The sequence below is a fragment of the Propithecus coquereli genome, unplaced genomic scaffold (genome assembly GCF_000956105.1).
Source record: "Propithecus coquereli isolate 6110/MARCELLA unplaced genomic scaffold, Pcoq_1.0 Scaffold243, whole genome shotgun sequence".
NCBI lineage: Eukaryota > Metazoa > Chordata > Mammalia > Primates > Indriidae > Propithecus > Propithecus coquereli.
This window is the reverse complement of record NW_012147986.1, coordinates 4,718,437-4,744,112: the sequence shown is the minus strand read 5'-3', so window position 1 is coordinate 4,744,112 and position 25,676 is coordinate 4,718,437. Positions and strand designations below refer to the sequence as shown.

The following is a 25,676-nucleotide window of genomic DNA, read 5'->3' as shown; positions in this document are numbered from 1 at the left end:
CAGCTAATCTTTTGAGGGAAACAGCCTGAAATCATGCTAAGTAAGAGAAACAATGCTGCAACGCTGAGATCTTTTCTGAAATAAAAGTTGGATGTAAAAAAAAAAAAAGCCAACCAAGATGATTATAACCACAGGCAAGAAAAAACTTAAGGCTTATGTCTTATGTCTGAATAAACTTAAAATTAAGAAAGTCTCAACCTAAGTGTTCTCAGTAACACAGGAGACCAAAATTAAAATCTGCTGACAGCTGCAGTCACAGCTAAAGATATGGGATGTTTAGGTGCTTGTGTTTCAGTTTTGGCTTCTCTTTTATTAATGCTGGATCCAAGCTCACATTGAAGTAAATGTAACTGCTGCTAACTATGCTTACATTTTCCTCTCCCCCATGCCTTAGTTGTTTACCCTTCCCACTAGCATTCTTCCTATTCTTTCTTTGGAGTTCTATTTCCTGGGCCTCTTACTACCTAGCTCAGAATTTCTTCTCATTTGGCTAAGAACACATGGGGTCTCAAAAGCTGACATTCTTCTTAAAGAATAGAAGCAACTATACAGGCTCTCCACTCCCTCCCAGCCTAGCTGTCCCTTATAAGGAAAATCCACCCCAGGCAGGCTCCTGGGTGATGCAATTTATATGCAACTATAATTCTGTGTATTTTCATAGCATTCTTTGTTTTGCATGATACTTTCACAGATATCGTTCCACCTTGCTTTTGCTATCCACATTCATGGATGAAAAAGCTAAGATTCAAAAGGTTAAGTGACTTGCCCTAGGTCCAGACTCCAAAACCAGCTAATGATAGGAACAGGACAAGAACCTAGGTCTCCTAATTCCTGCTAGGAGCTGTTAGCACTGTACCAAACTCTTTCTATAAGGAAAAGGGGAAAGAGTTAGTGAACTATTTTCCTTTTCTCCCTAAGTGAGAAGTTACATGAACTGTCATATGTAGAATGCTTTAGGACATTGTTATATCCCTGCCCCCTCCCCCGCCAAATTCATATGTTGAAGCCTAAATCCCCAATGTAATGGGTATTTAGAGGTGAGGCCTTTGGGAGGTAATTAGTTCATGAGGGTAGAGCCCCCATGAATGGGATTAGTGCCCTTGTAAGAAGAGAAACTGGGGAGATGATCTATCTGCTTTCTGCCATATGAGGATATAGCAAGAAAGTGGCTATGAACCAAAGAGAGGGTCTCACCAAACACCTGATATGCTAGTGCCTTGATTTTTTGGACTTCCCAGCCTCTAGAACTCTGAGAAATAAATATTTATTATTTAAGCCACCCAGTCTAGCGTATATTATAGAAGCCCCAGCTAAAACAGACACTCTACCTGAACATTTTATTTCCCATAGTGTTCTTACAAATGGCAAGCCTAGATATACTTTTATTTTACAACTAATGTCGAAGAGAATGCAACCAATTCCGAGGAGAGGAGACTCATTTGTTGTCCTTGATAACAAACGAGGAATCTGAAGAGTTTGTTTTAAACAATTTCCATGGTCTTACAACCCATTGGCATAGAATCCCCAGAGTACTTCTACCACTGTGCCACACACTTCTACTGGAGACATGTGACATTCATCAGGAATAAGGCCACTCAGAAATCCATTGACTTGGGAGCACAGAACAATCTTATTATACTGATAGAAACTTGATGTTACTTTATCAGTAAACAAATTCAGTGTGAACAAGCATCTGTGACTTTTAGTGTGGTGTGACCTATCCACTCCCACTGGATTCCAAGCCTCTATATTCCTGTACTGCTTGGTTTTATTAGTAAATATGTTGTCCATTTCTCAAAGCTAAATAAATAGGGCTAAAAGTTCTGGGTCTTATAAAGTATGTATCTTTATAAGAAACTGTGAAACTTTTCCTAAGTGTTTGTACCATTTTACATGCCCACCAGCAATGAGGGTTTCAGTTGCTCAACATCCTCTCCAACACTTGGCATTGCCAGTCCTTTTAATTTTAGCCAGTCTAGTGATGATATAGGGGTAAGAAGAAGAAAGGAAATAAAGAACAGAAATCAGTGAATTAGAAAAGGAAGAACTATAGAGAAAATAAATCAATGAAACTAAAATATGTTTTTTAAATGTCTTTAAAATTGATAAATCCTTGACAAAACTGAGCATGAAAAATGACCAGTGTTAGAAATGAAAGAGGGAACATCATTATAGATCCTACAGACCTTAATTAGGAAAATCTTATACAAACAATTTCAACAAAATGGACAAATTCCTCCTTGAAAGACACAAACTATCAGTAGACCTCCATCTACTAAAGAAATTGAATTTGTAGGTAAAAATCTTCCAGGCCCAAATGGCTTCATTGATAAATTCAGATATCTAAAGGAAAAATTAAAAAAAAAAAACAATTCTATATAAATTATTTCATGCCACAGAGGGAACATTTCTCAATTCATTTTATGAAATCAACATTACTCTAATACCAAAGCCTGACAAAAATATTATAAGAAAAATTACAGGCAGATTCCACATGGACATATATATATAAAATGTGCTTATAATTTCTATTTGCTTAAAGTATTAGTATATCAAATCCCTCAATATATAATAAAGATAATATATCAAGACCAAGAGGGGTTTATCCTTGGAGTTCACAGACTTGAAAATCTATCATATTAACAGAAAAGAAAAAACCATATAATCATATCAACAGATGCAAAAAGAGTGTCTGACAATGTCATATTGATTCTATTCTCAGAAAACTAGGAATAAAAGAAAAATTCTTCAATTTCATTAAGGGGCATTGACAAAAAAACTATAGCTAACTTTATCCTTAATGGCAAGAGACTGAGTCCTTTCTCTTTGAGTTACAAAACAAGGCAAGAATATGTGCTCTTACCACTCCTATTCAGAATTGTATTGCAGGCCCTAGCCAGTGCCTTAAGGCAAGAGGGAAAAAAAAAAGGTGGAGGGGAGGGAGTAAAACTGTCTCTATTCTCAGATGAACCACTGTGTCTGCAGAAAGTACTAAACAATCTAACAAGAAGCTACTAGAATAAGTGAATTTAGTAAAATTGCAGGATACAATATGAGTCTATAAAGTTCACTATATTTCATAAATATACTAGCTCTGAACTGGTATTATTTTCAATATTTCACCAATTTTATAGGTGAAAATTGGCATTATACTATTTGTATTCCTTACCAATAGTGAAATCAAACCATTTTTCACATATTTATTAGCCATTTGTATTTTGTAAATTGCCTATTGTTTTGTGCTCATTTTTTTATTTCCCATATCCTATGATTATCTCTTATTGGTTTCTAAGAATTTTTACATATTAAGGTTATAGCTCTAGCCAAATACTAGACCAGACAGCTGGCATGAGGACCAAACTTTCTATCTGAGAGTGCATCCATTTTACACTTGGGAGGCTACCCGCCTCCATGCACACACTCAGCCTCTTGTACCTTCCTGCCTTATTCCTCCAAACTCCCACCAGTCCCCCACTGAAGAGGGCCAACAAAAGGAATTGTGATAATGATTCATGCAGACACAATCTGCACCTGGACTCTGTCCTTGGAGGTACTGAACAGGGAATTAATCACACCACTCTTTGAAGTGGAGGTTGAGAGGTATTAGAGATGGGTATTGTTTTTAATAAATGGGAGCTAATGCTCTCAGTACCAAGGCCTCTGGAATTATCTGAATAAAGAGATCACTGCTGTTAATCTAAGACAGATTGCATTTGACTACTTTCTGACTTCAGTGGCCACTCTTTGTTTCAGTGGGCTGTAAAGGGCTGTGTAGTATTATTACAGGTAGCGGCAGGGTCTGTATGGGCAGTGGCAAATCAAGGCAACACGGCTTGGGAGACTGTACATGTTGCCAATAATTTTTCACCAATTATCATTTGCATTTTAAGTTGCCTTTTAATTAAAATTTAACTTATGATGTTCGACAGAAATTTTATATTATGTGTAATTGAAGTTTTCAACTTTTACCTTTGAATTTATTCCGTTTTTTATAAGTTGAGATGGATTCCTTTCATTTAAAGTTTTCAAAAAGTTAACTTTTTCCATCTGGAATATATTATGGAGTGTGGTATCAGGAAAGAACAATGATGATGTTTCCCACAAATAGCCAATCAGCCTACCGTCATTTATTCAATGATTAAAAAATTCTTCAAAAACTACTCTGAAATAACTTTAGAATCACAAGACTCATGAGAATAGCATATGTAATTAGAGTTGAAATTTTAACTTGAAGCAGAACTGCAAATACTATAATTGTCAGAATTTTCATGAGGTCTTAGTGGGTCGGTGAGCTACCTTTAGGTTGTTCAGCCTTCCACCTAACACGTACTGAGCACTGGGTAAGTGTGGAGAAGGCTACCATAAATAAGATTATTCCCTCTCTTCCATGTGCTCACAGGACAGGACAGGAGATGTCCTCAACTTCCCTCTGGAGCCAATATGGGCGGGAGACCAGAGCTTCAACTTCCTGAGGCTGCTGCTCCCTCCTGGACCTCTGGTCTTAGTGGGATGGATTCGTACTTCTTTTGCTTAAGGTATAAACAGAAGACTAGAGGAGAAGACTAGCTCAATTTAGAAAGGCCTTGATTCAAAACTTCTTCCTAATTGGATCTAGAAAATGAGAATTTCTACATCCTTTGGAATGACTGAAGCACACAGGGCTTTGTTTTACTGTCTGAATGATTCAGACCTAGTCATTAAAAGATATTATTACTTACCATAGTCTTATTTGCCTGTCCGGGCATCCACCACAAGGTTGGAGAGCCTAAAGTTACTAGATTATTTGAGGATATGTTGTAAGGAAATGCTCTGCAGTCTCTAAACTCACTCATAAATCCCCAGTCCCAGCAAATAAAGCCCAGGTTCTTACATATAAATTTTCACATCTAGAAGTAGGGATGGATAGTTAATTGTTCCAAACAATGATCACACAGCTTTTAGTTTGAGCATTGGCCATCTATTTATATCTTACTTGTAATAGGCTGATTATAAGGAAAATGATTGAAATGAAGGTTTTCTGATCAAGTCAGCAGTGATAGTGCTACCTTGAAGTTTTCATTCTAGTGGTGAAAGCTTTAACACTATCTGTGACATTAAGTCACCAATATTTCAAGCTTAAGTATTAAAAATTTTATACAGATACCACATTCTCACAGAAAACACTGAAACCTTGACATGTCCAGGTAAATCCAGTTAAGTAGCAAGTCCCCAGATTATTATTCCTAGTTCATAAGGGAAATGTCCCTGTTGTGGGTACCTGAGGAAAAGTCAAGAATGTCAGAATTAAAACTGGAAGTCAGGAAGATATCAGGATGCTATCTACTTCTGTAATTAACTCTGTGAACCCAGGCATATCTTAACTCAGTGGGCTTGATTTTTCAATGCAGGGTGGATTCTTCTATCTGATCTCTAAGGATACTTTTAGCTCTAACATGGTATACAGATTACATGCACGGGTTTGATGCTAGCTGTTTTCTGAAGAAAGTCATATTCTCAAATACTGCCATTTAGGGTCACATGAAATAGGACTGAAGGCAAGTCCCTGTGGGATTCCTTTTTGGCTGGGCACAGAGGGGAGAGCTGGGAATGCATCCCAGCATCTTATAAGATTTGCATGATTAAAAAAGTGAAATAACAAGGTTCAGAAATTTGAGCAAATTTTAAAGCAGAAGTAATCCCTACATTTTGATTCAGTTCATTTTCAGATTATCTTCCACATATGCATGTTTTATAGTTGCATTTTTAATATTAAAAATTCAACAATTACAATTGTATGTTGTCCAACTACCTATTCATTGTTACAGTTTTAATGGTGACATAGGACTCTATCATGATGTATTATGACAATTAGACTATTCCCCAGATATTAGATATGTCAGTTGTCCCCTACCATAAAAAATATTCTAATAATTAATTTTGTGCATCTATATCTCTACATCAACAGGAGTGAAATTATTTGCTCAAAATAAATGAATCTTTATGGCTTGTCCTGCACACAGCCATTTTTTAAAAGCATTGTACATACCATTTTACAATCTTACCAGCAATAAAGAAGGCTTTGTTTATAATAAAGATATCGCTGGGAATTACTTTAAGAAGTAGATTTTCTAGTTTACTTTTCACTATTATTTACAAGAATGAACATTTCTACATTTTAATTTCATTTCTTCTCATGGAAAATGTTCTTCCTGTTTTGTCAGTATTTCTGTTGGAGATTGGTATTTTAAAAAAATCAGGCTCAAAGATTTAAAAAGTGTCATACTTTTCTATTGCTTTATTTCCTTTATGATTTCTTCTATTTAAAAATCGAGTTATTTTCCCATAGTTAACAGTATTTTGATTTTTCCATAATTTTAGATTTATAATTTAACTTTCCCATCTTATTCAACCTTGATTTATATGATACTGTACATTTTACAAAGAATTTAAGATGACATTTAGATTTTTATATAAAACTAAATATATGCAAATAAAATAATGATCATGGAAAATAAGCATATTAAACATAATGCATTGTTTGAGCTTAGATTTGGTTCGGGGCTTTCTGGTTTCCAATGCAAAAAAAGACTGTCAATTATCAGTGATTTTAAATATTTTTACAGAACTTTTTCTTCACAATATAAGGCAGTACTGTAACATATGACTAGACGAAGAGAGATGTTTGCCTTCTCCCTGTCCCATCCAACAAGTCCTGAAGTAGTACCTCAGGGGAACCCTAAGACTTCAGAAAACAGTTTGAAAAATGAGTTAAATCATTCTCCGCATTAGAAAGGAGAGAAATATTAATTTCTTGAAGAAAAAAAACGGAAAAGTTTTCCTAGTTCTAAATTCTTAAAAAAAAACCAAAACTCCACATGGAACATTAAAGGGCATTTAGCTGTGAGCAAACTTTCATTAACACTTGAAAGCCTAATGTCAAAATACAATTCAGTGAAAGTGGGTCTAGGCTTGTTTAAGGGTGTTGTTTTTGATGGCTTAACTGGTCTATCAATAGTGCTTAATACTCCTAGAGGTCTGAAAATACATTTTAAATGTATTTAAATACATTTTTAAATGTATAATCCATTTCTGTAGAAATAGATGTTTTCCCCAGAAAAATATAACATTGACTCAATAAAACTCCCAAAAGGTAAAAGTCATGGACTAAATTGAAAGTTAAAGACCGCCTTTCCAAATCTCTTTATTTTTGATCCTGACTTATGGGGAAATTCTGTCAGACTTTCAAGCAATAGCTAAGTCCTATGCTGTGTAAATTGTTTCAGAGTATAAACTATAAAAAAAGTTTCTAATTCATTTTGTAATGCTATTAACCTTGACATGAAAACTTAAGACTGCTTTCTAATTGTTCTTCGCCTCTCTATCTACCCCTCCAATCTACACATGCCAATTTTCACATGCTAATCTTATCACATTACCAGGAACTGAAACTCCTACATTGAAAGGTTTTTAAAAGGGGGAGTAATGGTGGAATGGATTTGTCCGGTGAACCTTACACAGTTGATTATATAATCTGGCAAAATGTAAACAAAAACTATTTGAGGGCTTTAAAAAGTGACTCCTAAAAGTAGGACAGAAGCCAGAGGACAGTCACTCTTGAAAGACTTCAACTGCAACAATTACAAATTTTGTTTGTGGCTTTCTTGCCCAAGGGCACTCCTCAATCCTTTGAGGGTCTGGCAGGAGAAAGTGGGGGCCCTACCTGCTGAAAGTGACAGAAGACGACACCAGGACTGGCAGAGAAGCTGGAAATTTAGGTAGGAAACCCTGGGAAAAAGAGCTGCAGAAAGGATGGAACCCCAAATCTGGCCATAACTCTGACTATAATCGCTAGCCAACTGCAAGTGTAGGATAGTGGGAGGGAGACTCCCTAGGAGACCCACTGAAAAAGCAGACAAACCAGCACAATCTTGGAAAGATAAAGTTGTGCTGAATAAGATTTGTAAGTTCATTTTTGTTTTAGTGCATTCCCAAACCTGAGAAGTTGGAGCCTTACTGTCATGAGGTGTCAAAGTAAGACTTTAGCACTGGCAGAGCAGCTGGAAATTTAGGGAAAACCTAAGGGTGGGTGGGTCCAAAAATCTCACTATAAACTCTGATTCCTTGGCTGACTGCTAAACTCCATGGGCACAAAAGAGGACTAGGCTAAACAAACCCAGCAATTAGAAGTTTAAAAAGACTGAGCAGAGATATTAGCTGCTGCACACTGCTAGGAAGACAAAATTTGAAGTTTAAGTATAGGAATGTTTACTGCCTGCTAGAGTGTAAAAAAAAAAAATAATAATACTCAATATATTATCCACAATGTTAAGTTTCTAACCAAAAATGACTAGACACATAATACAGGAAAGTGTGACCCATATTCAGGAAAAAAATCTACAGTAATTTACTCTAAATAGAGCCAGGTGTTCATTTATCAAACATTTCAAACCAGCAATTATAAATATGCTCAAGAAATAAAGGAAAACATGGTCTCAAGGAATAAACATAAGGAATCTCCAGAAATTGAAATTACAAAAAATGCAATGAGAATGCTAGAGCTGGCAAATATAATAAATATTTAGAAGACCAGTATAAGACTGGAAATAGCAGAAGAAACAATCAGTAACCTTAAGGATACATCAATAGAAATGATCTAATCTGAAGATCCATTAAAAAAATTGAAGAAAATTGAACAGGGCCTCAAAGACTTGTGGGATAATATGAAGCTTTCCAACATATGTTTAGTTGAAGTCCTGCAAAGAAAGGAGATAATGGAGTAGAAAAAAAGTATTTGACAAAATAGTTAATAACACTCCAAATTTTGTGAAAACATTAACCCATAGATTCAAGAAATGCAATGATCCCAAGGAAAAAGATACAAAGAAAAAACACACTTAGGTACATCATAGTCGAATTACTGAAAACCAGAACGCTACAATATACAAAGGGATCATCTTACTGTGTATGTATTAAGCCTTAATTAAAACATTTCAAAGCAAACAAAGGAACGAAATACAGGACCAGAAAATGGAATAGAAAAATGGAGAGTAAAGCATGTGAAAACGAAGGTAGGATTTTATAAAAGGCCAATAAAACTGAAATCTCTAGCTGATCAGGGAAGAAAAAGGAAAAATGTTGAATATTAAGAATGAAAGAATAGACATTGTTAGAGATCCTAAGACATTAAAGGATGGTGGAGGATTATTGTGAATACTTTATGCCAATAAATTTGACAACTTAATTGAAATGAATGACTTCAAAGAAATTATAAAACTAACCATGAAATAAACCTGAATAGCCCAATATCAATTAAGGAAATTCAATTTATAATTAAAAACCTTCAAATAAAGTAAAATGCCTTCATTGGTGAATTCTGACACTAGGAATAATACCAGTTTTATAAAGACTCTTTCAGAAAATAGAAGAGTGAACACTTTCCAAATCATTTTATGCAGCTAGCATTACCCTGACACCAAAACTAGACAGAGAGATAAGAAAAAAACCATAGACAAATATCCTCCAGAAACACAGATATAAAAATCCCCAACAAAATATTAATGAATCAAATCCCAGTATACATACAGAGAATATACCATAACCAAGTGGTATTTTACCTGGGTATTCAAGGTTATTTTAATATTGAAAAAGCAATGTAATCTACCATAAACCGAATAAAGAAAAAAATACCTTATGATCATCTCAAAAGATATAGAAAAAGTATTTGAAAACATTTTACAATACATTCATGATAAAACCCTCAGTAAACTAGGAATGGAAGGGAACTTCCTTAACCTAATAACAGTATAATCATACGGCTGACATTATACTTGTTGAAAAACTGAATGCTTTCTCCTAAGATTGAGGAACAAGAATGTCTACTCTCACCATTTCTTTTTAGCAGCATACTGAAGGTCTCAGTCATTAAAATTAGGCCATAAATAAAAGGAATACAGCTTGGAAAGAAAGGATAAAAACTTTTTATTTACAGATGACATGATAACGTAAGTAGAAAATCCTAGAGCTTCTACAAAAGAAAGCTATCAGAATTAATAAGTGAGATTAGCAAAGTCTCAGAATTCAAGATCAATGTACAAAAATCAATTTTATTTCCATATACCAGCAATATAAACAATTCCATTTATAGTAGCATTCAAAAATATGTAGTTAATAATAAGTTTAACAAAATATACATAAAATCTGTAGAGGGAACATTGTAATATACTACAGAGAAAATTCAAGACCTAAATAGAGACATAGCATATTCATGGATTAGAAAACTCAATATTAAGATGTCAAATCTCTCCAAATTGACCTATAGATTTAATGCAAACCCAATATCCCAATTTTTGGAGAAATCTGACAAGCTCTTTCTAATGTATGTATCTCATGTATATGATATTAATATATACACATGCAAAGGACCTAGAATAGCCAAAATAACTTTGGATAAGCAAAGATGGAGGATTTATGCTTCCTGATTTAAGGACTACAGTACAGATAATGAAATAAAATTGTTTTGGCTCTTCTGGGTCATTTGCATTTCTAAATTAAGAAAATTCACATATATTGAATGTGTAAAGCAACTAGAATTCTCATACATTGCTGTTGGAAATATGAAATAGTACAAAAGTCTGAACATTTGTTATATAGATAAATATACACTTACCATGTGACTTAGCAATTCTCCTCTCAGGTATTTACTCAAGAGAAATGAAAACATATACTCACACTGAGACTCATACTCAAATGTTCATAGCAGGATAATACCAAAAGCTGAAAACAACCCAGATGTCCATGTATTGGTAAAGGGGTAAATCGGCCTATATCCATACAATCTATTGTACTACCTAGTGATAAAAGTACTGATACATACAAACAGATGAATCTCAAGAACATTATACCAAGGGAAAGAAGCCAGACACAACATTATAATTATATTTACATGACGTCCTCACATAGTTAAAACTAATATTGAGACAGCAAGCTCAGGGGGTGGGGTAGGGATGGGGAGATTAACTGCAAATAGGCATGGGGGAGTTTTCAGGGTAATAGAAATGGTTCTGTATCTTTACTGGGGTGGTGATCATACAGTAGCATCCATTTGCCAAAGCCTACATAATTGTACACTTAAAGTTGGTGCATTTTATTGTGTATAAATTGAATTACAAAATTGATTTGAAAATCTTCAACGAATTTCTATAGTCATTAGGATAAATCCAATAAAGATGATAACCCTATAATATCTAACCCCTACTTACCTCTCCAGTTTTATCTTGAGCCAGTCTCTGCCTCACTCTCCACTCCAGCCATGCTGGGTTTCTCTCATCCATTAGAGCATCATACGCTCTCTCCCAGCTCCCGACTTTTGCAATTCGTCTTTCCTCAATGGCTCCCTCTTCCCCCAGCTCTTATTCATCCTTAATTTCTTTCTCAAGAAAGCCATGTCCAAAATCTTGGATTAGGATAAGACCCCCACTATATGCTCCAAGGGAACTACTAGTTTTTCACTACGCTTTTTTATAATAGCAAGTATTTACCTTATTGACAATCATGTACAAGGTAGGTTTTCCCCCTCTAGATGAGCAGCTCCATGAAGCCCGGGGAATCTATTTTGTTTACCATACTTCCCCTAGCTGCCTGAGATATAGGAAATCCTCAAATATTTGCTCATAAGGCAAGCAAATAAAAAATAAAAATCTAAAAATCCTAAATAAAATCTTAGCATACTGAATTTAACAATGTATTATTAAATAAAACTAACATATCATGTTTAAATAGGGCTTATTTTAGGAAATAAAGGATAGTTTAGTATTTGAATGTGTATTACTTTATATAATTCATCACATTAATATATCAAAGAAGATAAATTATCTCCATAGATGGGAAAAGGAATTATATGAAATTCAACACATCTTCCAATTAAAAAAAATACCTTAGTGAACTAGAAAAAGTTTGCTTTTACATAAGTTTCTGAAACTAACATTGTACCTAACGCTGAAGTCCTGGATACCTCTTGCCACTACTGGTCATCAACGTTATTCTAGAAACATTATACAATGCAATAAGGCCAGGAAAAAAGCCCAGAAGAATGACAGTTAAAAACAGATTATGGCCATCTATCTGAAAAACCCAAGATAATTAACTAAAAAATTTTGGTAAGCAAGTTCGTAAGATGGTCAGTTACAAAATATACGAATACATATATTAATAAAAACAATGTGTTTAAAACAATGTAATATTGGCATAAGAGTAGACATATCAACAGGATTAGAGAGTATACAAAGAAACAATTTTTGCCATATAAGTAATTACCATGAAACTGACCATTGGAGAAGTATGCATTTATATAATTGTATTAGGACATTATGGACAAATACATTCCAATATAAAAGTATGAATTGAAATATTTAAATCAATAATTCATGAGAAATTCAACAAATGAGACCATGAGCGTTCAGATGAAAATGCACAAATGTAGTTGTGTGTATATGCTTGCATAATCAATCTTGGAGTCAAGGTAGACTTTCCAAGCTGGCTCTTAACTGCAAAAACCACAAAGGAAAAGGCCTATATTTTGGACTATATGAAAATTTAAAATTTATATTTTAAGAAAAGTTAAAAAGCAAATGATAAATGGTGAACACATTCAAGATATGATAAAAGAGATGACTATTTTTAATTTATAAAGGTTTCTTAAAAACCAATGAAATACCCTTAAGTATAAAAATGGGTAAAACCTATGAACATGCAATCCACAAAGGAAATACAAATAGTAAATAAACATGTCAAGATTTCAAATTAATAGAAACTAAAGAAATAAAAGTTAAAATATTCTGCCTATCAGATTAAAAATATTTAAAAATGATTAATTATACCTAGTGCAGAAGGAGATGGATACTTAAATACAGATGATAGGAGTGTAAATTGCCTAGCCTTTCTGGAGGTCAGTTAGGCAGTCTTATAAGGTGCCTTAAGATGTAAATTTCTTCTAGGGATCAAGAAAACATTAGACAATTGTGCAGAAGTGAGTGATTTTTAATGTAGTTTATAATACTGAAAAATAGAAATAATCAGCAATAGGTGACTGAGGATAATTTGATACAATGAGATCACAGAGGACCCAGACTTTAAAATGATATTCCATGTATACATCTTTGAATGTGTATTTGATATTGAAAGATATACATAAGTAGAAAAGAATATATAGAATGATACCCAATAAATACATATACATTCCAATACATAGTAGAAACAACTTTCTAAGAATATTCACCAAAATGTTAACAGTTGTCTCTTATAGGAATTATTTATTTCCCCCATTTTTGTATTTTTCTCTGTTGAAGATTCTTTGATGGAAAATAGAACTTTTTCCAAAAATAATTCAAACATAAGATGAAAAGGCACAGGCTGCTAGATTATTTCCTTGTGTTACTATCGTGGTTGTTTTAGGGATATTGGGCACTGTGAAAACTAAGGTTCTAAAGGACTATGTGGATTAGCTCTTAGACCAGGGCTTCTCAAAGCGCATTCCGCAAACCATCCCCATCAGGATCCTCTATGCTTGTTAAGAGTTTCTTTGGCCTCACTCTAGCTCTACTGAACTAAAATCACTGGAGGTGGAGCCTGAGTCTGGCATTGTAAACAAACTACCAAGGAGATTTTTATGCACACGGGTATTTGAGAACCTCTGCGATATTCCCTATAAAGCTAGGGGGCAGACAATTCTTGCAGAGGGAAAAAACTACCCAAATTTTACAGCAGCAGTTTAGGTGAGCCTTTTTTTCCCTGTGTTTTAGCAAGCTTACTTCACCACCTATCATGTTTGCACATATATTTAAATCTGTATCTTGACTATCCTTTCTACCAATTTTTTCCTTTAGGGACCAATATGACCTGGTTATATCATTGTTTTACTAGATACTAAGAGGTTTATCATTTTCCATGGCAGTCACTTTTTGGGCTCCTTCCTTTAGAGTAGATTTAAGTAGCAAAATGTCATTCAAATCAGCTTTCTCACAATCAAAAGGTTGTAGCTACTTGGAATCAGAAACTTCTCAGGGCCAATTATCTAAATCAGTCCTGATGTAGAATATAACAGGGGAAATGGGGATATAGGTAATATCTCTCCCAAACCATCTACTGCTGCTTATATGGTGGCATTTATAGGATCAGGCTGCCATACAAAAGATAATTACACAGTTCTCTCTCCAGCAGATCCTTGAAGGAAACTCACAACCCAATTTCCACAGTAATTGGCTTTGAATATACCTTTTCTTAGAAAAAGAGTGATTTCCATGGTTTCCCTTTGCCCTGGTACCACGCCTCCATAACCCCAAGCAGGCCTTACCGGCATGGTGATCTGGATGGGTTGCCGTTCTCCACTCTTGGTTGGGACCACACCTTCTGTGTCGTATGTGCCCGTATAAACAATTCTGTCCCCATCAGGCTCTTTAGACTTCAGCTCCAGCGGGACAAGCACACCACCAATGGAAATGTTCCTGCAATGGACTTGAGTTGACCACATATGGTAGGAATTAGCCTAGGTACCCTCTCTTGGTCTGGAGCAAAACCCTAGGCAGGAAACCTACAGGGTTTGGCTAAAGGGGACATTGTGGTATGGTAAAAAGTTCAGTAGGTGGTGGTTTTCCTCTTTAGTTGCTCATTAAAATCATCTGTGGAGCTATTAAAAACCTACCTATACCCAGCCCCATCCCCAACCCCAGAGATTAAGATTTAATTGGTCTGGGATGTAGTTTGGACACTGATAAATTTATTTTAAGTTTATCTAGGTGATTTTCATGTGCAGATAGGATCAAGAATCACTGAATCAGTTCTCTAATGACTTGTTCTGTTCCAACAATCAGGGGTCCTATGATTTGGGGTACCTCACACCTGCCACACCACCAGAAGTTCTTACTGGCATCATTCCTTTGTGTTAGGATAATGGCTCTCAAAGCGACGTCCCTGGACTAGCAGTACCAGCATCACCTGTGGACCTATTAGAAATCAAATCCTTAGGCCCACAGTAAACTAGAAATTCTGATGTGGGCCCCAGTCATCTGTGTTTTAACAAGGTCTCCAGAAGATTCTGATGTATACTCAGGTTTGAGAACTACCGAGTTAGGGCACTGAAAAATCCTTGATGAAATTAAAGTGTAATTAGAAAAAACAATCTTGTTATTAACAAATTCATTTGTAGATTAGTTTGAAAGTAGAGAACTACTTCGAAGAAAATGGAATGTAGAACACATAACCTTTCCTGCAACCAATCCTCCAACCAATCCAGGGATAAGGTTGCCAGGAAAGGAGGGAAAGGAAAAGCCTGGGTTATATACAGGTGCACACGCCACTGTGGCTGCGTGCAGCTGTGGGGGATGCTGACAAATAGGTGGACCGGGAGTACCAGAAACCATCCAGGTTTGGTCCTAGGTCCTTGCACCTGGAAGGCGAATCCAAGTTTATCGTACTAACTTAAGTTATAAAAGCTGTCTGCTGGATTCAAAGCCCACTCCCCGCCCCCACCCCACAATAATGCCCAGCATATGGTATACACAATAAATGTTGGTTTATTTTCTCTTTCCAGACTAGACTTCACACAATACTTAGGTGGAAGCTTAGAGGTCAAGGCCCCCACACAGACTTTCCCGCCAGAGGTCTAGTGGATACATCATCCTGTTGGAGCTGGGAAGAGATAATTCCTAACAGGAATAAACCAAAAAACATCCTCTTGCTGTGAGGATGTTGCTAATCCCAGGCACCATCACCAGGCTGAACAGAGAACTCGGGAGAAAACGAAAAGCGTAAGCGTGGAAAACCGTGAACTAGGCCTGAGCAGAGGCGGCCATCCGGGGGGCTTGTGCCTGCTCTTCCAGACCTGGGGACCCCGGCCGCGGGGGCAGCGGGGAGCTTCCCTCAGGGAACCCCAATGGCCACCCCTCCCCCGCCTTGACTCCTCATTCCTCAGCTTTTCTCCCCTCTTCAGCCTCGAGGGCAGAGCGGGCTGCACGCCAGGACCTAGCAGAGGAGGGCAGGGATTGCGGTAGTGAACCCTGCGAGCTTCTCCTCTCGGCCCCACCCGGCCGCCCGTGGTTCCGCGCCGATGGCTGGACAGAAGGGATGAGAAATTTACAAGAAACAAACAAAAACCCTGGCTTCCAGCGGATGATTTCAACGAAGCCACTGAGGTCACCCCGAGGGGTGGGGGGAAGCGAGAACAGAGGAATACCAGCGTAAGGCAGAGGAGGGGGCGAAGGCGAACAGGGAGCAGACCTCTTTCCCCCACCCCCTGGCCCGCTGGGCGAGGCCAGAGGCCCCAGAGAGGCCCGGGCCGTCCCGGGGACCCCCAGTCCTCCGCCCGCACCCCTCGCGGGACCCTGCAGCCGCGGCGCACCCCGCACTCACTCGACCTGCAGCGTGGTGGGCTTAATCTTCACCTCCACCTTGTAGGAGGAGCCGGTGAGCAGCTTGATGGTGCGGTTCTGGCCGAATCGCTGCCCGTCCACCTTGTAGAAGACCGGGCCGTCATTGGGCTGGATGCGCAGCGCGATGGAGAGGCGCACGAGGCCCGGCAGGTCCCCCATGGCTGGGCGAGGGGCTGGCGCGGCGGCTCCGGGGGCCGGAGGACAGCGCGGGCTGCGACCGAGTGGTTGGAGCGCGGGGGGCGGAGAAGAAGACGCGCGAGGAGGGAGAGGGAGGTGGTGGAGGGGAGGCTGCCGCTAGGAACCCGCGCCGTCCCCGCCGTCCTCCTGGGCTTCGGAGCAGCAGCTGCTGAGGCTGTGGCCCCCCGCCCCAGTCGGCGAGGACGCGGGCCCGAGAGACAGCCTCCGGGCCGGGAGCTTCCCCATCCCCCGCTCTCCTGCTGCGCCCTCTGCGCACCCGGGGGCTCGCCGCGGCCCGCAGGCCACCCAACAGCTCAGCGCGCCTGGGGGCGAGGGAGTTAATCCTGTTTACGCACCACAATCCCCTTCAGCTGGGGAAGCGGACATTTAGGCTCCTCCTGGAACCGGGTGGGAGGAGGAGAGGAATGGGAGGCACTGGGGTTAAGCGACTGCTACCCCAGCGACTGAGATCCCCGGAATCTGGATACTGCATAGGCCACTAAGGGGCTTGCGGATCCGGCCCCAGCCAGGCAGGAGGAGACTGAGAGGGGAAAGGAAACAGGAAACCGCTAGCTAGAGATTTAGATTTCAGGAAATTTGAGTCTTTCCAAAGCTTAGGGGAAATGGCCGAGGCAAGGCACAATTCCATCTAATGTGGACTGCCGGCCACACTAGATTAGGAATGTACGGAAGAAAAAGAAAAGAAAAGAAGCATATACAAGGAGCTACACCTTCTTGCGGGTGTGCATTTCCATTAAACACATCCTTGTCTCAAAAATGACGGGGTGTAATGAGTCACTATGTGTACACAAATCTTGAAGGATGAGCTATTAACCCTGTAAAAGGCACCTGGTATGTGCCTAAAGCACACTTGTAACAACGGCAGAGGAGGGATGGGTCAAAGGATTATTGGCAGGGCGCCCCATGCGACACCGCAGAGTTTAGATTTGCATATTAAGCATGATTAGACAGTCTTCGTGGTGGCAGAGGTCGGTTGACAGCGGGTGATTTTTGGAAGCACGGGGACACTAAGGGTATTAGAGCTGTCCTGGGAATGTCTTCAGAGAACAGAGAGTGAGCACCTGCTTCAGCACCACCTAGGTGGATAGTACCAGAATCATCCAGCACACCTGGGAAATGGAGACGTGAGTGAGTGAGAGAGAACAAATGAGTAGGGATGGGTTTGATTGGCAGTTCCTGTTCACCCAGGTGAAACTGCTTTTCTTTAGAAATAAAAAGCGATGTATATAATATATATGTAATATGGGTGTTTATTGTAACATTGGTTGCAAAAATCAAAACCTAAATGAAATGTCAACCAATAAAAAATGGTTAATTAAATTCTCATATAACTATACTATGTACTGCTACACAACTATTAAAATAATAATTGTATGTTGCCTTGGCAAACACATGTGCTAAAACTGTTAAGGATAAAAGTGGGGTGGCTGGGAAACTATGGAAGCCTGAGGGCAGACATTTTGTCATTTTTATCCATTGCTGGCTGTTTCCCCAGCATGCACAGAACAGTGCCTGGCATATAGTAGGTGCTCCGAAAATATTTGTTGAATTGAATTACTTTCCTTTCCTTAAACATGTCCATATATAAATTATTTTATATCTTCAAAATTAATTATATCCATATGATCTACCTGGAGTGATGTAAAGAAAAAAATATAATTACAAGTAGTACTTACAGTATTTTAAAACAATGAAAAATTTAAAAACCATATAAATTTGTATATGGTTTTATTAACACTTTTAAAAGAATGAGAGGGCACACAGTAACCTTAATGTTCGTAACTCTAGCGAATGTGTAGTGGAAAGAGAATGCATATCCTTTTGGAATTATTTTAAAGCCTTTTTGGAAATTTCACCTTTTTTCTCAATCTTTTGTTCAGCAACCCCACAATCTCAAGCCAACTGCCACCTTTGCATTGAAAATAGTGTCAGACTTGAAACATAGTGACTCCTGTTTGAAGTCTGGCTCTAGCAAGGCACAGCAGAATGCGCTTGTAGTTCCAGCTACTTGGGAAGCTGAAGTGGGAGGATCACTGGAGCCTATGAGTTCAAGGCCAGCCTGGGCAACATGGGGAGACACCCATCTCTGAAATCAATCAAGCAATCAATTCTGGCTCTGCCACTTACTAGTTTCTTTATACAAAGCACTGAACATATTTGTGTTTCAATTTTCATTATTTGTAAGATGGGGATTAAAATACCTCCTTGCCAATATTGTGAGAATTAAATGAGAAAATGGAAACTGCAAAAACAAATTCCTTTTCATATATGAGGTATTACTAATGCTGGGTAATATCCATTAAGAATAACATTTTCAGAAGCATACAATGCAGTGTCTTAAAATGAAATTAATAAATGTAAAAGTAATTAGAAAATTTCTCATCACTGATACATATATGCAGAGAATATGAGTATGGAGCATAATGATCTGTGTTTGCATTACCAGATCTGTGGATCACAAGCTGGGTGACCTTGAGCAAGCTGCTTTAGCCTCACAGAGCCCGTTTTTTTATTTGTAAAATGATGGTGGTGACATATGTGATGCTCATAGATCCAAATGATTAAATAAAACTCACAAGAGTATCGATCACATATAGACACTCGATAAATTGTAACTATTTTTGTTTATTTAAAAATATACTTATTGTGTATTTTTAAAGTATCTAGTGCTTTCAGTCTTGTTGTAGATTTGTTAGTTATTACCTCAGGTTGGTGACCTTAAACATTGTCTATCAGCAAGGCAATCATTATTGCCATTCTTTTGGAAATTGGGAAATTGAGCCCAAGTGAGTGATGGACTTAGCTATCATTTGGAGGAATCGGCTGCTGTGGTCTGAGTGTTTGTGTCCCCCTCAAAATGCATATGTTGAAACCTAATCCCCAATACAATAGTATTAACAGGTGAGGCTTTTAGGAGGTAATTAGGTCATGAGGAGTCTGCCCTCATAAGTCGGATTAGTGCCCTTATAACAGGCCTGAGGGAACTTGTATGCCCCCTTCTGCCATGTGAGGATACAGCAAGAAGTTGCCATCTGTGAGGGAGACAGTGAGCTCTCACCAGATACCAAATTTGTTGGCACCTTGACCTTGGACCTCCAAGCCTCCAGAACTGTAGCGATAAATTTCTGGTGTTTATAAATTACCCAGTCTAAGGTATTTTGTTATGGCAGCTTGAATGGACTAAGACATCATGCTAACAATAGTTCCATATACACTGTGCCAGTCTCCGTGCTGATTCATATTATAGAGTTCAAAAAGCAATTAGCATTATAACATGGGACATAGGGGTGTGTGTGTGTGTGTGTGTGTGTGTGTGTGTGTGTGTGTATGTGTGTATATGAAAAAGAAATTAGTTGAGTGTGCTGGGCTTGGATTATACACACACACACCCACATACATACACACACTACAATCCCAGCACAGTTAACTATTATAATACATCTTTTTAATTCATGCCTATGTTCAGGCATAGTTTAACATCTGCAGGAATTGTTTCATATTTTTATTTTTAAATCAGTGTCGATGATGTGCCCGACTCCTTCTCTTCTCCTGCTTTAAGATATCTTAGTATTAGAGATGTCAACCAGCATGCTTTATATTTATATTAGGGCTGGCTCTCCTGGTTAGCTTTGCTAGACTTGAAGACAAAGCCATCTTACTGGGTGAATTCTAAAGAACCTAGGTCCTACCTTATGCCCAAAGGATTTTGTAGCCATGGCGATGAGCTACAGCTTTCCTGTTTGCTGGGCTCTTGGGGGAATCTGGTTACCTCTTCACCTGGTCACAGCACAGTAGAATTCACTCCTCTGCTGAGTGATGGTGAACCTAATATCAGCATTTGTGCTGGGCCAATTTAGCACAGTGATTTATGTTCCAAATAAAACTTTGGCTGTTTCCTGGCATGGATGTTATCTGTGAACAACCAGGACAACCTCACTCACTTTTTCTCCACAAATGTAAATAAGTGTTTAATTAAAACTGGATTCTATAAAGATGGTTTTCTACCCTTCCTGTTCTTGAAACCTTTTGTAAGGCTATATGGTTAGGGTTCCACGGATAAAGAACGTAACCATCCTTACATTAGGTGCAAATATCTGTATTAAATGCCACCATCACACTGATACTCCAAATTTTATATCTCCAGATTCAAATATTCTTCTAAAGCTCATGACTCAGATAACCAACTCCTTACAGAATATCTCCACTGAGGTGTCTAATAGGTATCTCAATCTCAACGTGGCTAAAAGTGAATTCTTAGTTTTTCCATCTCAAATTCATTCTCCATGAGGGTTTCTTACATCAGGAAAAGGCGCCACGGTTGCTCAGGTAAAAAATATTAGTGTCATTTTTGATCCCTCTGTTTCTGACCCTTCACATCCAATCCATCAGGAAGTCCTATCAGTTCTTCATAATAAATGCTGTTTCCAGTCACTTCTCTCCATCTCCACCGTCACCACCCTGGTGCAGGCCGCTACCACTGCTCACACAGATACTGCACATGACATCGTGGTGGTCTTCCTACTTCCACTCTTTCCCCTTACAGTGTGCTGTAAATATCCCCGCACCCAAATCACACTCCATGTCCTCATCCTCTTTATTTTCCTTCTGAGCATTTATCACCAACTGGAATTATAAAATAAACTTCCCTACTTGTACATGGTTTTCCCCACCAGCATATAAACACCTTTAGGACAAAGGGTCTATCCTGTTTATAGCCATATATCCAGTACTTAGAACTGAGCCTAGCATATAAGGGTGCTTAATATTTGTCCAATGAATGAATGGATAAATTAATTCTTCAAAATTATTTGTCATGCTTCTTATTGATCAAGCCCCATGTCAAGCTCTGCCTTCTCCTTGAAGCTATTATTGACAAGTCCAGTCCTCATCAATACTCCTTTCCTTTGAAGTCCTACAGCAATCATGGTATAGTCAAATTCCAATTAATTGAAATGTGGGAAGTCATGAGGGCTGGAAGAAGAGAAGGTGGCCACGGATAACCCAAATTCATGATAAAAATGAAATTAGTAAAAAAATCCAACACAATGGGTGTGGTGTGCACCGTCTGGGGTATGGACACACTTGAAACTCTGACTCGGGTGGGGCAAGGGCAATATATGTAATCTAAACATTTGCACCCCCGTAATATGCTGAAATAAAAAAAAATCTAGCACAAAATGAACATAATATTTATAATACACCCAATATTTCAGGACATATTTTTCCCGAAAGGGACTCCTTTCTAAGGCAAAAATGACACAGCTACTTTTAGGGACACAGAAGGTCACACAAATTGCTCAACCAAAAAATGGCAAAGCTCTTCTTTGTTTTTAAGTAATATAGTGAAGCCCATGAAATATGAGTTTATCCATGAACAAAATGTCTTTTTAGAATTCTTTACCTTCCAGCCACAGTCTGAGATATTGATCACAATTTTGCTTTTGCTCTCTGCTCCCCACCCGCCTTCATTCTCCATCCACCTTCACGCTGGGCAACCTCACAAAGCTGTCATTTCTCAATCTTTACAAACAAGGTTTCCATGTATTGCACTCAAGCCATCGGTCATTGCCATTTTCTTCCATGTGTTCTCTGAAAAACTAATATTGTATTATATGAATACAGCTAATGAGCAAAATAATACATTAGAGTTATCTTCTATTCTCAAGGCTGTAAACATTTTTTGTTTAGTGCAGATCAAACCAGGCAAGGTCTATTCCCTGTCTTCTCTGATGGATCCAAACCATTACCACCTGTTCCCTTCCCAGAAAAACACTTTTTCCTTTTTTTTCCCCCAACTCAGTTAAACACGAGTGACAAGGATCCAGGTTGCTTAACATTTGCCCTTCTTCTCATTTTTCTAATTGTTCAAATATTTTCTTCAATGTTAAGATGCTAACATTTTGATTTCTAAGATTATTTTAATTACACTTAAACTTTAAGTTGCTATAAACAACAGTGTATAGCTCAGATTTCCACAGAACAGTGGCAGAATGTAAGGCTGTGGTACAATAATATTATAAGTTGTATCTGATTGGTGAGGTGTTTAATGCTTGGCATATGGCATTAATTAATATATGTTTTAAAATATGCAGGTGTTGTAGTGATTTTAATATTTTCTTCCACAAATGCAATATTGCTTTTGAAATGGACTTACTTTGCAAACCAGTTAATAGACCACCAGATAATTGATTACTATAGCAATTATATTTTATGCTATCTTATATGATTCTATAACTTTTTTCTCTTTCATAAGTCTCATGTTTTAACCAGATCATAATTTCCTCATCTTTTATTTACACCAGAACATCTAACACAGCCAAGTTAGTCAGGATTCTTTTGCAAGAGGTTGCAAGTAAAAAAACTCAATTCTAACCAGCTTGGGGGAAGACTACCTGGGTATATTACATAAGAAAAGGAAAAGTTGATGAAGCAAATATATAAGAGACAGAAAGGATCAGCTGGACCTCAGGAATAATTGGAATAGAAACTTTAGAGCCACATAGTTGGAAAGGGAGAAACATTTCCCCAAAAAAGGGACACTGTTTTTCAAAGAAAGGACCAGTGAAGGTTCTGGGAGGGCAAAAAATAAAATGAAAACAATAATAAATAATAGAGGTGGGATTTGAGCTAAGATGGTCCAACCCCAGTGCCTGCACTCTAAGCACAGTGCCTGGCAAGCCTACCATCACCAATAACCCTTGTCATACCAGTCAAATAACTGTAACCCTGTCTAATCTTACAGAGCACATAGCTATGGAATTCAAAGACCAGATGGGAATTTTTAATGATCTCCTGAAGTTTGTTCTATATCTAAAATTCTGTGATTAATTAAGAAACAAACTGAATAAGGGAAGTTAGAATATGTAGATATTTCCAACTTCCCAACCCAATCTCTCCCCACATCGTCCACACACATGGCTACGCACAGACACTTAGGTGCCCGAAACCCCCTCATGTTGACATAGAATGCTCAACCCCTGTCACTTTTCTAAATGTATAGAAGGTGTTTGTGGACATTAAGAAATTCTGGTGCTCTTAAATCATAAAATCGATGAGACGATTTCTTGCTAATGATGACTGGAGTGGCTCCGAACATCTGTCAGAATCATGTGATTGGCTTGGCAGAGTGACCATGATTTTCTTGCTTTTCTTGCCTTATGCTTTACAAAATGTCATTCTTGAATAATCACAGGACCTGTAATGCTGACGAGTAAGAATAATAAACAGTGGAATAGATTGTTCACTCTAGAGGAAAATCAGATGACTGATTGAACAACAAAGCACAATTCCCAAAGATCAAATTATCACTTAAAGGAAGGTGCAATATACTGTTTGATAAGATACTGAAAAGTGTGAATGAGGACAGTATGGGGAGTTACATAAGCAGGTTAGGAAGCAGCAAATAAAGTTTTATTTTTTTTTCCTTGAGGGGGAAAGATGCTATTAAATTACAAGTTTCAGAAAATCTGACCAGTGTTTTATGGAAAATAACGTGCAGGGAATTTCCCTCTCTTCCTTTACTAGTTCCATATGTGACACACAGGCATTCCAAAGACTGGAATGAAACCGAGTTAAGTCTCAGTTTCAGGGAGTATCTGGCACAGCAAGGCTCATACCCTGGGCACCCAGACAAGGGATTGGGTTATGAGTCAGAGCAAAAGGGTTTTGAGAGCAGCAATATGCAAGGGGTTAGTGTTAGAAACCTAACAGATCTTATTCTAATGTAGGCATTGTATTTTTTACCTACGGATGCATAAAAAAATGACCCCATAACTTAGCAGCTTAAAACAACAAAAAAATTTATGATCTTATAGTTTCTGGGTGTTCAAGAGTCCTGGGGAACTTAGTGGGGTGGTTTTGGATCAGCATCTTTCATGAGGTTGCATTCAAGCTGTTAGCTGGGGCAGCAGTCATGGTCATCTGAAGGCTCCACTGGGGCTGGGCGGGTCAGCTGCCAAATTCACTCACATGGGTGTTGGCAGGCCTCAGTTTCTCTCTGGCTGTTGTCTGGAGGCTTCAGTTTCTTGCCACGTGGGCCTCACTATGCAACATGGCAGAAATCCAAGAAAGAGAGGAAGAGCATTCACTCAAGACAGTCAGATATGAAATCTTCATAATAAGAAAACCCAAAAGCATAGGCATGTTTTATCAAACTTTTAAAAAATTTTATTTATTTATTTTTATTTCAGAATATTATGGGGGTACAAACATTTTGGTTACATATAATGCCTTTGCCTCTCCCAAGCCAGGGCTACAAGAGTGCCCTTCCCCCATACAGTACACTCCGCATCCATTAGTTGTGAGTTTACCCACCCCCACCAACCCCCTCCCACCTGACTGGCACCCGGTGAATATTACTACCATGTGGGCACTTTAGTATTGATCAGTTAGTACCAATTTGATGGCCAGTACATGTGGTGCTTATTTTTCTATGTTTTTGTTTGAATAAATAGCATCTTTTTTTGGTGATCACTGCTCTATAAATATTTAAAACAAGGATCAGCAAACTATAGCCCTTGGTCCAAATCTGACTCTGCCTATTTTTGTATGGCCCATGAACTAATAACAGTTTTACATTTTTAAATGGTTGCGGAAAAGTCAAAACAGTAACTATATTGAATGTCATGTGAAAACTGTGCGATTCAATTTTAAGTGTCCATAAAGTTTTACTGGAACACAGCCATATTCATTTTTTTAGGTGTTGCCTATGATTGCTTCCGTGCTACAACAGCAGAGCTAAGCCATTGTAGCAGAGACTGTGTGGCTTACAAGTCTAAAATATTCACTATTTGGCTGTTGACATAAAAAGTTTGCCAACCATCCGGGCGTGGTGGCTCACGCCTGTAATCCTAGCACTCTGGGAGTCCAAGGCGGGTGGATCGCTCAAGGTCGGGAGTTCGAGACCAGCCTGAGCAAGAGCGAGACCCCATCTCTACTAAAAAATAGAAAGAAATGATCTGGACAACTAAAAAAAAAAATATATATGTAAGGCTGTGGTACAATAATATTATAAGTTGTATCTGATTGGTGAGGTGTTTAATGCTTGGCATATGGCATTAATTAATATATGTTTTAAAA

The 25,676-nt window shown here is 38.2% G+C and overlaps 1 protein-coding gene across 2 annotated transcripts in view; it reads right to left on the bottom strand.

The window, feature by feature from the left end:
• The window catches only part of CNRIP1 (cannabinoid receptor interacting protein 1), a 29,294-nt gene extending 12,128 nt beyond the window's left edge, over window positions 1-17,166 (bottom strand). The window contains exons 1-2 of one of the 2 annotated variants that reach the window (XM_012646438.1): window positions 16,381-17,166; window positions 14,327-14,477 (exon numbers count right to left, since the gene is read on the bottom strand). In XM_012646438.1, coding sequence (XP_012501892.1) covers window positions 14,327-14,477; window positions 16,381-16,559 — 330 coding nt within the window. In that variant the 5' untranslated portion in view covers window positions 16,560-17,166. The remainder of the gene's footprint in view (window positions 1-14,326; window positions 14,478-16,380) is intronic. The other variant, XM_012646439.1, reaches the window with a different exon arrangement.
• Between the last annotated feature and the right edge of the window lie 8,510 nt (window positions 17,167-25,676).